Source organism: Amblyraja radiata, chromosome 2, assembly GCF_010909765.2.
Source record: "Amblyraja radiata isolate CabotCenter1 chromosome 2, sAmbRad1.1.pri, whole genome shotgun sequence".
Lineage (NCBI taxonomy): Eukaryota > Metazoa > Chordata > Chondrichthyes > Rajiformes > Rajidae > Amblyraja > Amblyraja radiata.
Window position 1 is genome coordinate 89,865,607 of NC_045957.1, and position 14,936 is coordinate 89,880,542.

The 14,936-nt window shown below is 40.6% G+C and overlaps 2 protein-coding genes across 2 annotated transcripts in view; one reads left to right on the plus strand and one right to left on the minus strand.

The window, feature by feature from the left end:
* Positions 1-803: 803 nt before the first annotated feature.
* Positions 804-5,713, plus strand: igfbp3 (insulin like growth factor binding protein 3). Its single transcript, XM_033050208.1, has 4 exons — positions 804-1,372; positions 2,749-2,969; positions 3,414-3,533; positions 4,971-5,713. The coding sequence occupies exons 1-4, from the start codon at positions 1,024-1,026 to the stop codon at positions 5,088-5,090; spliced, it is 810 nt and encodes a 269-aa protein (XP_032906099.1). The 5' UTR covers positions 804-1,023; the 3' UTR covers positions 5,091-5,713.
* LOC116991527 (insulin-like growth factor-binding protein 4) overlaps positions 5,678-14,936 on the minus strand; it is an 83,520-nt gene continuing 74,261 nt past the window's right edge. The window contains exons 3-4 of the mRNA XM_033050194.1: positions 12,185-12,313; positions 5,678-7,506 (exon numbers count right to left, since the gene is read on the minus strand). Coding sequence (XP_032906085.1) covers positions 7,354-7,506; positions 12,185-12,313 — 282 coding nt within the window. The 3' untranslated portion in view covers positions 5,678-7,353. The remainder of the gene's footprint in view (positions 7,507-12,184; positions 12,314-14,936) is intronic.

Below are 14,936 nucleotides of genomic sequence, written 5' to 3' on the forward strand. Positions count from 1 at the left end.
TTGCTCTGAAAAGTATTCTGCTATCTCTGTTGGTGCAGATGACTTCAAACGCGGATTTGAAGGTATACCAAATCCGCGTCAATTTCAACTTCGATGATACACACAAAATGCTGGAGTAACTCAGCGGGGCCGGCAGCATCTCTGGAGAGAAGGAATGAGTGACGGTTGGGATCGAGACACTTCTTCAGACTTCCACCGGCTGGAATCAACTGGTTTTCTAGCGCGAAGTCGAGTTGTGTGTGTGTGCAACCACGTTTTAAGATGACATTGTTCCGACTATTAAACAAGTGTAAATCCATCGATGCAGAATTATTTCATCTGGTTCAAGCGATTGGAAGTTTAGATTAAAAAGGTTACGCCCGATTGAGACCAGTTTGCATCCATCATCTGCAAGTTAAGCAACTTAAACCCTCTTCCTGATTGTGCCACAGGTCAGTGTTGGAACTGGGAAATACAATAGAACGCATGCACTCATTCTTATTTTAAAATACGTTTTAATTATTTTTGCAAACTGTTACGATCTCGGAAGTAGTAAAGGGAAAAAGGGCTAGCTGTGAACTGTCCGGGATGTTCTGGAGTCCAAGATAGCACTGGCGTTGGTTATTCGTGTTCCGGGCTAGCACTGACTTGGGCGACTTTGGAGTGAGAGAGACGAGCAAGCTTGGGGGAGTGAGAGGGGCAAACAAATGCCCCGCCCCGAAACCTGTATCAGCAAATAACCAACGGCGTAAATCCAATGGGACGCAAGTGAATTATTCATATTCTGGGGGCGGGATCTCGACTTTCCTGATATAAGGGAACCTGCACTCGCTCTTGGCTTCTCGGAGTCGAAGAAAGTGCGAAGGGTGAAGTTTCTATTTTTTAGCAAAAGTAAAATAAAAAAGGAAACTTTCCCACAAGTTCGGTTTGAATTCAGCGGAGCAGTAAACTTGTTTTTTTTTACGTCCCGTTTGTTTTTTTTTTCTGTGTGTGTGTGTGAGGAGCTCTTTGCAAAGTGCCCGGCTCCCGGCCATAGGAATAACCATGGTGTATGCGCTGTGTGTGCTGGCCGTGGCGGCGGCGGCCAGTGTGAAGCTGGCGGCCTCACTAGGACCCGTGGTCCGCTGCGAGCCGTGCGACGCCCGGGCTCTGGCGCAGTGCAAGCCGCTGGCACAGGGCGACTGCGAGCCGGTGAGGGAGCCCGGCTGCGGCTGCTGTACCACCTGCGCCCTCCGACAGGGGCAGCACTGCGGTGTCTATACCGAGCGCTGCGCCTCGGGCCTCACCTGTCTGCCGCAGGCGGGTGCGAGCAAACCGCTACAGTCGCTGCTGGAGGGCAGAGGAGTCTGCACCAACGAAACGGCCAGAGTCCGCGTCTTGCACAACTCTGCAGGTACAGAACTATGCACTTTCACTGTCCACTCCTTTACTTTGGTTAGCCGCATTCTGTTAACTACTTGGCTGGGGCGTTTGATGCTTTTGCAGGAGGGAAAGGCGGTGCTCTTTCAGCATACAAGATTGCATTTGCTTTCATCTGTCTTAGCTGCTCTCACTATCGGGGGGGCGGAGTGCATTGATAGTGGAGGTGCATCGATTTCATCACTGTTTTGTCTGGATGGGTGCAAGTCAAGCGATGCTCAGCCGATGCAGGAATAATGTTCCCAATGTTGGGCGAGTCCAGGACCAGGGGGCACAGTTTAAGAATAAAGGGGAGGCCATTTAAAACTGAGATGAGAATAAACTTTTTCACCCAGAGAGTTGTGAATTTGTGGAATTCTCTGCCACAGAGGGCAGTGGAGGCCAATTCACTGGATGAATTTAAAAGAGAGTTAGATAGAGCTCTAGGGGCTAGTGTACAATTGATATGGGGAGAAGGCAGACACGGGTTACTGATGATCACAATGAATGGCGGTGCTGACTCGAAGGGCCAAATGGCCTCCTCCTGCACCCATTTTCTATGTTTCTATGTGCTCCAGCCCGATGGGAGGTGGGTGCTGTTCCGCGAACTCGTTTAAACACCAGCCTCACTGTTGGGCTGGAAGACACTACATCGTAGCTCGGCCCTTCCACTGAGGAGAGAACCGATGATTTTGGTTGATTGTCAATTTCAAAGTTAAAGTCTAATTTGAATGCCTTCATTCTTTGCTTTAGGCATGTGTACAAATGCAATGACTAATTTCAGTTTGGGTGCATTATAAAGTCCGTTTTAAAGCAAGTGCTTTGGTCTAAGATGTGTATACACGTGGAATAAGGGTCCTCCTGCTTTTAATGTGGTACTTGGGAGTGGGGGTGGGGGGAGAGTGCTCTTATTAAATAATCCTCTACCCCACGAATATTTGGTTACGACCGTGATATTGTTACTACAACAATGTGCAATTATTTTTTTAAAGTTCGGTTTTGCAACTGCAAAGATGAGGATAAGAATAACTTAATCTCCAGTTCCCACAAGGGTAAGATTCTGTGGCACTGGTAACGTTGCTAACAGGCATTTGCTGTGAACGTGTATTGGCGATGCCAGCTCACCACCTCCTGGTGGAAGTCGGTATTACCACGTTTGTTGCCAAACGGTGATCCCCGTCAGAAACCCGTACAAGGACAGACAGGCGACTGGGATCAAACAAAATACAGCGATGAGACAAACCCCGCGCCTATGTTTCTACTTCCCACCGCTCTCTTGGCATTCATTGCAAGTGGTAAGCGAGATATTTCGCCTGTAAGATCTTTCCTTGCACCATACTTTGCTCACGTGCCGCCTATTTTTAATTGCAGGAAACGTTAACCGTTCAGAGGAAGAAAGGAATGCCAGTAACTCCGGGAATGAGTGGAGTCCCAACACACACCGAATGCATGAGAGTAAAACTCATCAACCTCACAGGAAGCTGCTGAGGAAGGAAGCCTCTAGAAAATCCCAGCTGTACAAAATTAACAATGAGGCAGAGAACACTGAAACCACCAACTTTTCCTCAGAAATAAAGCACGACACAGAATATGTAAGTGAACCATGAAACTTATTTTAAATTAGTATGCACGTTGTAGGATCCTCTTCGACTTGTAATTTCTTCTCAAATCAAATCTAAATTTTGCATCTGTGCTGACTTTATCCAGTCTCTAGTGACATAACAAATGTGCTGAAGAATTTCACTGCATTAGTCATTCTTTAATAAAAAAAATAATTTGTTTCTTTTCCAAAAATATATTCATGATTTCATCAGAAAACCATTCTTGTCATATCAATAAAACAATTTATAATGTCACTAAACGAAAGAAGCTGTTGTAATTCCTATCCCTGTGCATCCAAAATTAATTTATTTTGAAGGAAAACAATTTGGGTCTATAAACATCAAAGTTTAGATTTACTTAGTTAAGAATGTATGATTTTTTAATCTGTCCATGAATAACAAAAATCATGAATGTTCTGTCTATACTTTAATCAGGGTCCTTGTCGGAGAGAAGTGGAAGATATCCTAAAAAATCTGAAAGCTGTATCCATTCTGAGCCCCAGAGGTGTATACATTCCAAATTGTGACAAGAAAGGATTCTACAAGAAAAAACAGGTTTGTAGATTTCTCAGCATTAGTGCTGTGGGCTCTTTTTTTCATTTGATAAATGTACTTTGCTAATTATCTCAAGGATCTACATTTTGTTGGCCAGACAAGGAATTGCACTGTTGTACCCCTACAAAATAAAAAGCATTGATCACCAACAAAATAAAAAGCATTGATCACCAACCAGATAATGTACTTGCTCATATTCAGAAGCAAGTGGAAAGTTATTTATGGTATCAAAACAATGTACGCCTCTTGCTCTTCTCCAAAACCAACTGATATATTTTACATTAGACCTATTCTTGGCAGGGTGTATCCACAAAACAATTCCCAACCATGTCCCATACATTATTTACATGTAAGAGTGACGTTAACTTTTGGGCACATTTTTTATTTGGAAATATTGGGATTGAGGTCATAAGTTATGTGATCCTATCACAGTTACATCAGCTCTTCTGTATCAGTTGTGTTTTGTTTGTGCTGACAAAAGGGATACACGTTCAAGTTACCCTTGTCCAGAACGATGACAAATCCTTTCACTTGGTGTTAACGTGATCTTGCATTTGTGAGCATGGTCCAGTAGTTCAGTGCACAAGTTGCTGTGCACAACGTTTGCTTCACTTTAAAATAGGCAACTAACCTATGTGGAAACTTCAATGTTGCATAGAACAGTTTCTGTTATAAGAAACAAGTGATTAAATAACAGGGGATCCTCTTATCGTCTTGAGTTTGTTGTGCCATTCAACTGGACCTTAACTTAAACCTCACAGCATTTATCTTCCTTTGTTCCATAAATCTTGATATCTTTACCTGTCAGAAATTCACCATTCTGTTTTGAGATTTTTTAATTGACCAACCTCTTTGGTAGAATAGACTTTGTCTTGACCCTTTACTATTTTACGTTTAGGTTAAGGTCTATTGAAATTGTAATTGCTAATGATTCCATTGAGTCACTGAAATCTATTATTTTAATGACATCTATGCTTTCAATAACTTGGAACTGAAATGTTTTACCATGTCAGTCAGTCTACAAGCTCAAGTTGTGATTTTTCGATAAATCTATTTAAAATCACCATTGCTGACATCTGACAAAAATTTTCACTGTGTAATAAACTTTACATTTGTAATTTAAATTATTGGATAAAGTATTTCAGAATATTTGACATGAATCTGATGCAATATATTCAAAAGCTCTGTAGGTGACAACATGCATTTTGGACTGTGCATTCTATATCATTAACCTCTTGGCATTCTGGTACTGTATCTGTTGAAGTTTCTAAAATTGTTAAAACACTGCCTAACATCAACATCTCAGTCAGGATCAATATTATGACTGATCTTTTGTGACTTGAAAATGTTAGCTATTCATTATGGTCTGATCTCTATAGGGAAAATTACTTTATAGTCTGTTCTACTTTTGACCTTATCTTTTTCCCCTTAATACAGTGCCGATCCTCTAAAGGGAGGAGAAGAGGTTTGTGCTGGTGTGTGGATAAATATGGCACTCGGCTGCCCAGCTATGACAGGAATGAGGAACTGCGCTGTTACAGCTTTGAGAGTAAGTGAAGAAGCCTACAGCTCCTGTGGACTCTGCATGTGCGAGAAAGAGAGAGAGAAAGAAAGAGAGCACATGACAAACATTGATCAGACAGAGACCTCAGAGCAACTGGCAGTAGGCATAGATGGCCTATGTTCTAGAGTTGTGACATCTGCTGCCAGCTTTGGTTGGGAGAGGGGGCTTTCTTTAGCCCACTTGATTCAGCTCTATCCTGCCACATATTCTTCCAGCTCCCTGAAAGAGTGGGAGTTTTCTAATTCCCAAGAAATCTGCACTATAGTTCCCAAGGAAAAGGCACTTCAGAAAGGAATCAGGGAATCTCCACTTGACTATTTAAGAACAGCCTGTGACCAATTTGATCCTGACAGACTTTGTGCTCTTATGTAAAAAAAATATTAGTGTATGCTACTACATATTTTGAAATGTCTTGTTCTGCAGGTCTGAAACAGGAACCTAGCCTTCACGGGTAAAACTTTCTATAAAAATTTTAAAAGGGCTTTTGTTCTTTTTTAAAAAAGCTTTCATGTTACTAAAGTCATATGATTTTTCCTTAAATGAAATGAATATTCTGTTAGAATATGGTCTGTATTTAATATAATTATGTTTTTTAATAAACATTATTTAAACCGAATAAACATGGTATTGTGTTTTCTACAGCAAAAAAAAGCCAATAGATTAATTTGCATCACACGACAACACAAATTACAAATTCACTTGTTCATTAATTGTGCTACATAATTATGATATGATTTTCTGAAATAAAATTGAGTTGGTGCAGCTGCATTCAAAGGACACTTGCTATCATAAACAATTTGAGAACAGTGATATTATTAGTAAATGAGTAAATGTGCATAAATATGTTGGACGCCATCTAGTGGTTACAAAGTGCACAACATCACCAGGAAACCCAGCAGGTGCAAGAATCAAACATGACAAAGTCTCCAGCCTTCACTGGGTCAGTATGTTAATTATCACTACAAGTGATACTATGACTATACATCGAAATACCTTTCAATACAATAATACACTGTTGTTTCGTGACATGGGTATTTTTAATGAATCAATTGGCAACATAATTTATAAAAGATTTTCCTGATTCAGATTTCCTGATTTCCACATTTTCCTGATTCAGATGGATTTTAATTCACATGTTTTGGTATAAGACACTTCACTAAAGAAAGTAAAGTAGAAGATTTGGCTCTATTTTATAACCTCCAATTCATTACCAGAGGCCTATGCTAAAGGCTACATAATTAAGAAAGCAATTATTTCATTTTATTTCATTCATGCTGCATTGATAAAAAGAAATGGGGAATTCTTTAATTAGCAGATAATGTGTCTGAGTATTAATTGAAGTAAAATAGTTTGTAGGAGTATGTGGAGAAATTCATAATTAATCGTTAATTATAATTGCAAAAATAAATGACGTGATTTCATACCTCATTGGAAGTAAGATTACTGCTTTTTCTGATCGGCATACAGTGCAAAGGGTCAACACTAATTTATTACTTTGTGAGATAATTTAATTTTGTGCTAGAAGAATTTTTGACAATTAACATTAAATGCACTCTCCATTCAATGATAAACATTGAACAAATGTTCAGCACCAAATTAATTAATTTTCCTCTACTAATACTAGATGTGCCAAGTATTGTACATAAGATTGTGCTAAAGGCAAGAGTTCAGGTGTCATAAAGAATGAAGTCTAAGCAGTTTACAAAAGTTATCTGCATTTGAAAATGTAAATGTTTTTGTGTGATCAAAGTATTGACATTTGAAATTATGATGAAATATAAACAATATTGATAGTAATCAATATTGACAGCAATTGCATTGTTGCACAGAACTCAAAACCTTTATTTTATTTTCCTTCCTTGGGTTCCAATATTACAATAATTAAGCATTATCAACATTGATTAATACATACTGGCTTGCAGTGTTCCCAGTGACAGCTAAATGTTATTGCTTTTCTGAGATAAATTTAATCATGCATCATTCACAGCAGGAATATTTTCATGCATGTTACTTATTACTGAACTGCATATGTAAGTGGCTACAGTAGATTATTTCACCTGAAAATTCATGTACACGTCATCTTAAATGCGATATTTCCTTAAATGCAATCTTAAAACTACAAAAAAACAGCAGGAAATAAATAGCTTATACTTATGAAAGATAACTGTGACCTTCCAGATATCACCTTCAAATGCTGTGGTGTAATGTGTGAAAGAAAAGCAAAGATGTTAACATCTCATCAGTTTCTGTAGAGCTTCAGTTATTTTGCTCTGCCGATGCTGAAACATGCCCGTCGTGCCGGTGACACTGAGGATCACCTCTCACTTCTGAAGTGCCTGGGATTTTCTTTCCATTCCTGCGGTGAACACACCAACATATTCCACGTAGCCCATCCAATGACGACTCGCACTTTTAAAACATTAAGACACAATATTTATTGTTCCCTATGTGGATATAACTGGTCAAGTGTTCATACAAAAAAAAAAAAAGCTTTTTCCAATATAAAACTAATTGGGCCCTTCCTGAGTCCAGAACCAGGGGCCACAATTTAAGAATAAGGGGTAGGCCATTTAGAACGGAGATGAGGAAAAAAAAATGTAACCTAGAGTTGTGAATCTGTGGAATTCTCTGCCACAGAAGGCAGTGGAGGTCAATTCTCTGGATGCTTTCAAGGGAGAGTTAGATAGAACTCTTAAATATAGCGGAGTCAAGGGATGACACGAAGCTGAGGGGCAGTGTTAGCTGTGAGGGGGATGCTAGGAGGCTGCAAGATGACTTGGATAGGCTGGGTGAGTGGGCAAATGCATGGCAGATGCAGTATAATGTGGATAAATGTGAGGTTATCCACTTTGGTGGCAAAAACAGGAAAGTAGACTATTATCTGAATGGTGGCCGATTAGGAAAAGGGGAGATGCAACGAGACCTGGGTATCATGGTACACCAGTCATTGAAAGTAGGCATGCAGGTGCAGCAGGCAGTGAAGAAAGCGAATGGTATGTTAGCATTCATAGCAAAAGGATTTGAGTATAGGAGCAGGGAGGTTCTACTGCAGTTGTACAGGGTCTTGGTGAGACCACACCTGGAGTATTGCATACAGTTTTGGTCTCCTAATCTGAGGAAGGATATTCTTGCCATAGAGGGAGTACAGAAAAGGTTCACCAGACTGATTCCTGGGATGTCAGGACTATGAGATATGGATATGAGGAAAGACTGGATGGACTCGGCTTGTACTCGCTGGAATTTAGAAGATTGAGGGGGGATCTTATAGAAACTTACAAAATTCGTAAGGGGTTGGACAGGCTAGATGCAGGAAGATTGTTCCCGATATTGGGGAAGTCCAGAACAAGGGGTCACAGTTTAAGGATAAAGGGGAAATCTTTTGGGAATGAGATGAGAAAAAAAAATTTACACAGAGAGTGGTGAATCTCTGGAATTCTCTGCCACAGAATGTAGTTGAGGCCAGTTCATTGGCTATATTTAAGAGGGAGTTAGATGTGGCCCTTGTGGCTAGAGGGATCAAGGGGTATGGAGAGAAAGCAGGTACAGGATACTGTGTTGGATGATCAGCCATGATTATATTGAATGGCGGTGCTGGCTCGAAGAGCCGAATGGCCTACTCCTGCACCTATTTTCTATGTTTCTATGTCTATGTTTCTATGATATGGTGATCAAGGGATATGGTGAGAAGGCAGGAACGGGGTACTGATTGTGGATGATCAGCCATGATCACAGTGATCGAAGGGTTGAATGGCCTACTCCTGCACCCGTTGTCTATTGTCTATTGCAAGTTAGCAGTTCCAGGCCACAATATTTAAAAAAATGTTTGGATAGGTACTTGAATAGGGAAGGTTTAGAGAGGATATGGGTCAAATGCAGGCAAATGGGACATGCTTCGATGGCCATCTCTATCGGCATGGATGTTGATCCGAAAGGGCTATTTCTTAGTTTAGAGACACTTCAGCCCACCGATTCTGTGCCAACCAGTGATCACCCCGTACAGTAGCACTATCCCACTCCCGTACAGTAGCACTATCCCACTCCCGTACAGTAGCACTATCCCACTCCCGTACAGTAGCACTATCCCACTCCCGTACAGTAGCACTATCCCACTCCCGTACAGTAGCACTATCCCACTCCCGTACAGTAGCACTATCCCACTCCCGTACAGTAGCACTATCCCACTCCCGTACAGTAGCACTATCCCACTCCCGTACAGTAGCACTATCATTCTACCAATCATTCTACCAAGCCAATGAGTCTACAAATCTATACGTCTTTGGAATATGGGAAGAAACCGGAACACCCGGAGAAAACCCACATGGTCACAGGGAGAATGTACAAACTCCGTACAGACAGCACCCATAGTCAGGATCGAACCCAGGTCTCTGGTGCTGTAAGGCAACTACTCTACTGCTGTCCCACCGTTGCCACCTTGCTGTGTGACTCAATGGCTTAATACAGCCTTCATCAAAGGGATGGCAGGCTGGCAATTGGGGATTCAGATTTAGCATGCCAGATTCAGGGCCCTTCCTGATTTCTGCCCACAATGACCAGATGGGAATGGACTGGTTGTTGGATCTGATATGCGTGGTCAGATGAGACATAACTCTGTTTGCGCCAGGACAGGAGCATATTATCTCTTGCATGAACCAAAATCAAGCTGGCAACATGGCACTAATCAGACCAACAGTGGCCTGTGGTTCAGTTTTGAGCGTGAGTAAAAGGAAGTCAATCAATTGCTTCATCTGCTCAATTAATTAGAGTAATCCTGATAAAGGAAATCAAACCAAATTTTCTTTGAAGATGCCCTTTGAGTTCTTCAGACTGCAGTCAGAATTAAACTGCTCTTCAGGTGACCTCACCAGTTTGACATGCACATGCTTCAAGCTTGTTGTAGGTAGCCACACTAACTCAACTCCATTCTCCAAGCAGAACACAATCTCCTCTCCATTCTTTATAGTATTGACCACGTTAAGGTAACCACATTTGTGGAAGCAATGGACAGACGAGGTTTCAGGTCAGGACCTTTCTTCATTCTGATAGTTCAGTCTGCAATTCCTTGTGTACCATGTTAAGGGTTTGTGAAAGATTAGAGTCTTTGAGAAAACACTGAGAAAGTCTAGAGGAGGTTGTAGGTGATGCTCAGTGTTAGATACAGAAAACAGGTGCAGAGGCACAAGTTAGGGCAGAGTGCAGTGAACGATTAATATAAATAATAAGATTATTAAAGAGATAGAACAAAGGTGGAAATAACAATAAAATGACCTTTTAAAAATTCATGGCTGACTCAAAATTCAAAATATATAATCCAGGCCGATACTTCATGCAGAAACATTATCTCATACAATATTAAGGATATTGTATTTCATTTAAGACTTTAAACCAAATATATGCTCACCTGACTCAAGTCTCATCCATACAGCCAACAAACTCTCATTAATTTATTCGTGTTCAAAAGGGAACTGCAGATGCTGGAATATCGAAGGTACACAAAATTGCTGGGGAAACTCAGCGGGTGCAGCAGCATCTATGGAGCGAAGGAAATAGGCGACGTTTCGGGCCGAAACCCTTCTTCAGTACTCCCTCAATATGAAATCAAAGATACTGATGAGGTTCCTAGGGTGAGTCTTGAACCCAAATATTTGTTTTGTTTCAGAGGCAAGAATTGTACCTTGAAGCAGATCATCGATGTCAAGATGAATGCGTTCCTAGTGCACAGTAATATTTTAATGTTCACTAACTGCACCTTGAACATTCCACCAGGTGGCGCATGAGTCCTCAAAATAAGTAAAATAGAAGCTACCGATATCTGGCCTTTTATTTGCATATTCATGTTGTGCATTTGAGCTCATGAATGTCTTTACAAATAGGCTGAAGATTCCACTCCATCTTACCCACAGGGAAGGTGTAATGAAACATTGCATGTTTGCCATGCTTGAACTCCTAGGGAGTCCAAGAATCTTACAGCATGGAAACTGGTCCTTTGGCCCAACTTGCCCACACCGTCCAACTGGTCCCATTTACACTAGTCCCACCTGCCTGCATTTGGCCCATATCCTTCTAAACCTACCCTATCCATGCTCCTGTCTAAATATATCTTAAACCATGCCATAGTACCTGCCACAACTACCTCCATTTGCAGCTCGTTTCATATACCCACCACCATTTAAGTTAAAAAGTTACCCATCAGGTTCCTATTAAATCTTTCCCCCTCACCTTAACCCTATGTCCTCTGGATCTCAATTCCCCTGCTCTGGGCAAGTGTGTGTATGCCTAGCTATTCCACTCATGATTTTGTATAGTTCTGTAAGATCACCCCTCATCCTCCTGCACTCCACAGAATAGAGTCTTAGCCTGCTCAACAACTCCAGATAGCTCAGGCCCTTGAGTCCTGGCAACATCCTCGTAAATCTTCTCTGAACCCTTGCTAGTTTGATAACATCTTTCCTATAAAATTGTTTTCTAAAAGTGGTACAGATTTATACCCATAAGGAAGAGAAATGTTCAACTATTATCTTTCAGGAGGATCCCATTGTAGATTACTGAACCAGGAGAAGTAATCACTGCAAAGTTGAAAATGCAATAAACTAGAAATAGAAGGTTGATGTGGTGAGTTGAGCAGAGATCGTTTTTTTGTAAGTATATTATTTGTTCAAAGAAGCCTGGTACCTCAAATTATATTATCTCTGATGAGGATTCTAGAAAAGGCTACTTAATGGACAGATCACGCTATCACAAAGATTGACCTGTTATTACTCCTCAATTGGTCTTGTAAGGACCCTGGGTAAAGTTCCTTTGTAGGAGTGTTCAGAACTAATGGACGTAACTAAAAAATGAGAGCCAAGCTACTTAGATAGAATGTTAGCAACTTCTTGCTCATACAAAGATTCGTGGAGAGCTGGAACTCTTCCCTAAAAGTAGCTGGTTAGGTTCATTAAATGTTGTCTAACTGAGGATATATATATATATATATATATATAACTTGATCTGATTTAATGACTGAAGAGGCTTAAGGGCAGAATAGTCAAATCCTGATCCAAGATTTTTAAATCCCTCATTATTCCTTTTAACTCCAAGCTGCACATACCTGCTTGAGGTTGTAGAATCCTATCTTATCACAGTTGGGAATGTGAAACCTGTAAAGATCCTCATTATTACGCTGTTGTGCCAGGGTAATCCTGTCGATCGCTCGTTGCATCTCTTCCTGACACGGACCCTGGGTAAAATCAGCAAAGTATTGTTGTTTAGTTATTTAGTTTAATTGAGAAATACAATGTGGAAACAGACCCTTCAGCCCATCGAGTCCATTCCAACCATTGATCAGCCCCACACACTCCCAATGTTAATCCCACTTTCGCATCCTACACACTTGGGGCAGTTTACAGAAGCCAATTAACATATAAACCTACATGCCTTTGGAATGTGGGAGGAAACCTGGGTAGCTTCTTGTCAATATACCTGAGGTCATTCAGATCCCAACAACAACAAGCTCATTAGATACTTTCAAGCGAGAGCTTGATAGGGCTCTTAAAGATAGCAGAGTCAGGGGATATGGAACGAAGGCAGGAACAGGGGGTACTGATTGTGGATGATCAGCCATGATCACATTGAATGGCGGTGCTGGCTCGAAGGGCCGAATGGCCTACTAATGCACCTATTGTCTATTGTCTATTGTGTATTGTCATTACTATTGTACTCATCGACCTTCATTGGCTCCCAACAAAGTCCAGCTCAATTTTAATTGCCTGGCCCTTATTTTTCAAAACCATCTGTAGTTTTACCCCTCTCTATCTCTGTAATCTCCCCAACTCACTGCAATGTACTAATTCTGCCCTCATGCTCATCCTTGGATAAACGATCATCAGCTTTAATATCTACCTTAATGACCCGGTCAAATTTTACAGCGAAGTGCTTTTGTCTGCATTGCTATGATGAGGGCACTGAATAGATACTGATTGTTGGTGCTGATTTTAATGATATAATTCCTTTTGTTGTACTAAGGTGATCATTGCAAACCATTAGAACATTTTCTTTGATGGTTGGACACACATCGGCTCTATCATCCAAATAACGTATTTTTAATTATTTCTGTCCCCCTTCTATATCCACTGCAGACCATGTGGCAGAGATACTCTCAAGATGGCTTTAATAAAAAAGTCAGGGTTTGTTCCAGCAACATTGAATATATGGCTTATTTCTGAGTCAGGATGGCACATACGTTGGTGTATGGATGATGATTACAGTATTCCCATATTATTTATGCTGGGGTCTTTCAAAGTAAGTTTGTTGAGTTGTTGTAATATATATTTTTGTAGAAAACGTAAATCACAGAGTACTAGCAATGAATGAATGGAGAGCGACAATGCTTCTGGGGAAATATTTTATGATGATAAACACATGAGAAATGAGGAGGGGGGAACTGGAGGGGACGATGAAAGTAGATAAAACATTAATTGCAGAATGTTGACCTTCTGTACTTGTAACAGTGCTGTTAACATAGCAGTGTGTAAGAAGGAACTGCCGATGCTGGTTTAAACCGAAGATAGGACGACAGATGGCACAATGGGCTAAGTGTTCGGCTGGCAACCGGAAGGTAGCTGGTTCGAATCCCGCTTGGAGTGCATACTGTCGTTGTGTCCTTGGGCAAGACACTTCACCCACCTTTGCCTGTGTGTGTCCTTGGGCAAGACACTTCACCCACCTTTGCCTGTCTGTATGGAAGTAATTGTGTGAAGCACTTTGGGGTCAATGCAAGTTGACTAAAAATGTGCTATATAAATAAAAAGACAAAGACATAGACACAAAAATCTGGAGTAATTCAGCAAGACAGGCAGCATCTGAAGAAGGGTCTTGACCTGAAACGTCACCCATTCCTTCTCTCCAGAGATGCTGCCTGTGTCGCTGAGTTACTCCAGCTTTTTGTGTCTATCTTCTTTTAACATAGCAGGTTCGGTTCAGCTACTAATCAGTGTTGACCTACAAGTGGTATGGAGTTGTTGAAAGTATAGTTGAAATTTATGTGAGCGATTAAGTCTTTTCTTGCTGATGGTTACTTTGTACTTTTGTTGCCCGTGGGATTTTAGCCCATATTTGGATATTGCCCAAAATTGGACATTGCCCAACTTTAGTTTGTTTCACTTATGCCCCTTTTTTTGCCACATTGGTCAATGCTGCTGTCAATGCTACAATCATTGGTCTCTTCAGCTCAGGCCTCACACATTAATTAAAGCTGTGGTGAGTAACAATCAGAAAATTCAAAATTATCAGGACAAAAAATGAAATCCACACAGCTTTATAATTTTTTTGGTTCTGTGGGTTTGAGATCATGTGGTCTGGTAGCAAAACAAAATGCAAATAGTCGTGTTTTAAAGGTAGGCAGTGTTTTCTGAAAGGATCGATAAGGACTTTGCTATTTGTGTACTGATGTCACTGAGCAATCTAGTTGCAGTCACAGATTTCTGAGAATAGCTGAGCATAGTTCAGTCAAAATAGTCAATATACTATCCAGACAACTGTAATTTATCTATTCAAGAGAATAAAGCTACATGAAGAAAATATATTTTCCGTTAACACAGTGTTGCAAGATGTATTAAAATAAAAAGAAAGTTGCAGCACTGAGTTATGAGTTGTGCACGGGTTCTAAACTTTTGCTTGGTTATTTGTAAGCTTCCAAATAGCATCTGAATAGTTCACCACAGTAACATGTCAGCCCGTTATCTTGAACATTGCAATAAATAATTTAAGAGCAGCTTTGACAAAGATATGGGACAAGATTAATGGATTAATAAACTGGTAGAAAATGGATTAAAAAAAGGCAAAGGATCATTAAGGATTCTGTT

Excerpts from the sequence above, each read along its gene's own strand:
- igfbp3 (XM_033050208.1), top strand. The coding sequence starts at position 1,024 with ATGGTGTATGCGCTGTGTGTGCTGGCCGTGGCGGCGGCGGCCAGTGTG. Across the intron at positions 2,970-3,413 it reads TAAAGCACGACACAGAATAT|GGTCCTTGTCGGAGAGAAGT; the intron begins GTAAGTGAACCA and ends TACTTTAATCAG. Across the intron at positions 3,534-4,970 it reads GATTCTACAAGAAAAAACAG|TGCCGATCCTCTAAAGGGAG; the intron begins GTTTGTAGATTT and ends CCCTTAATACAG.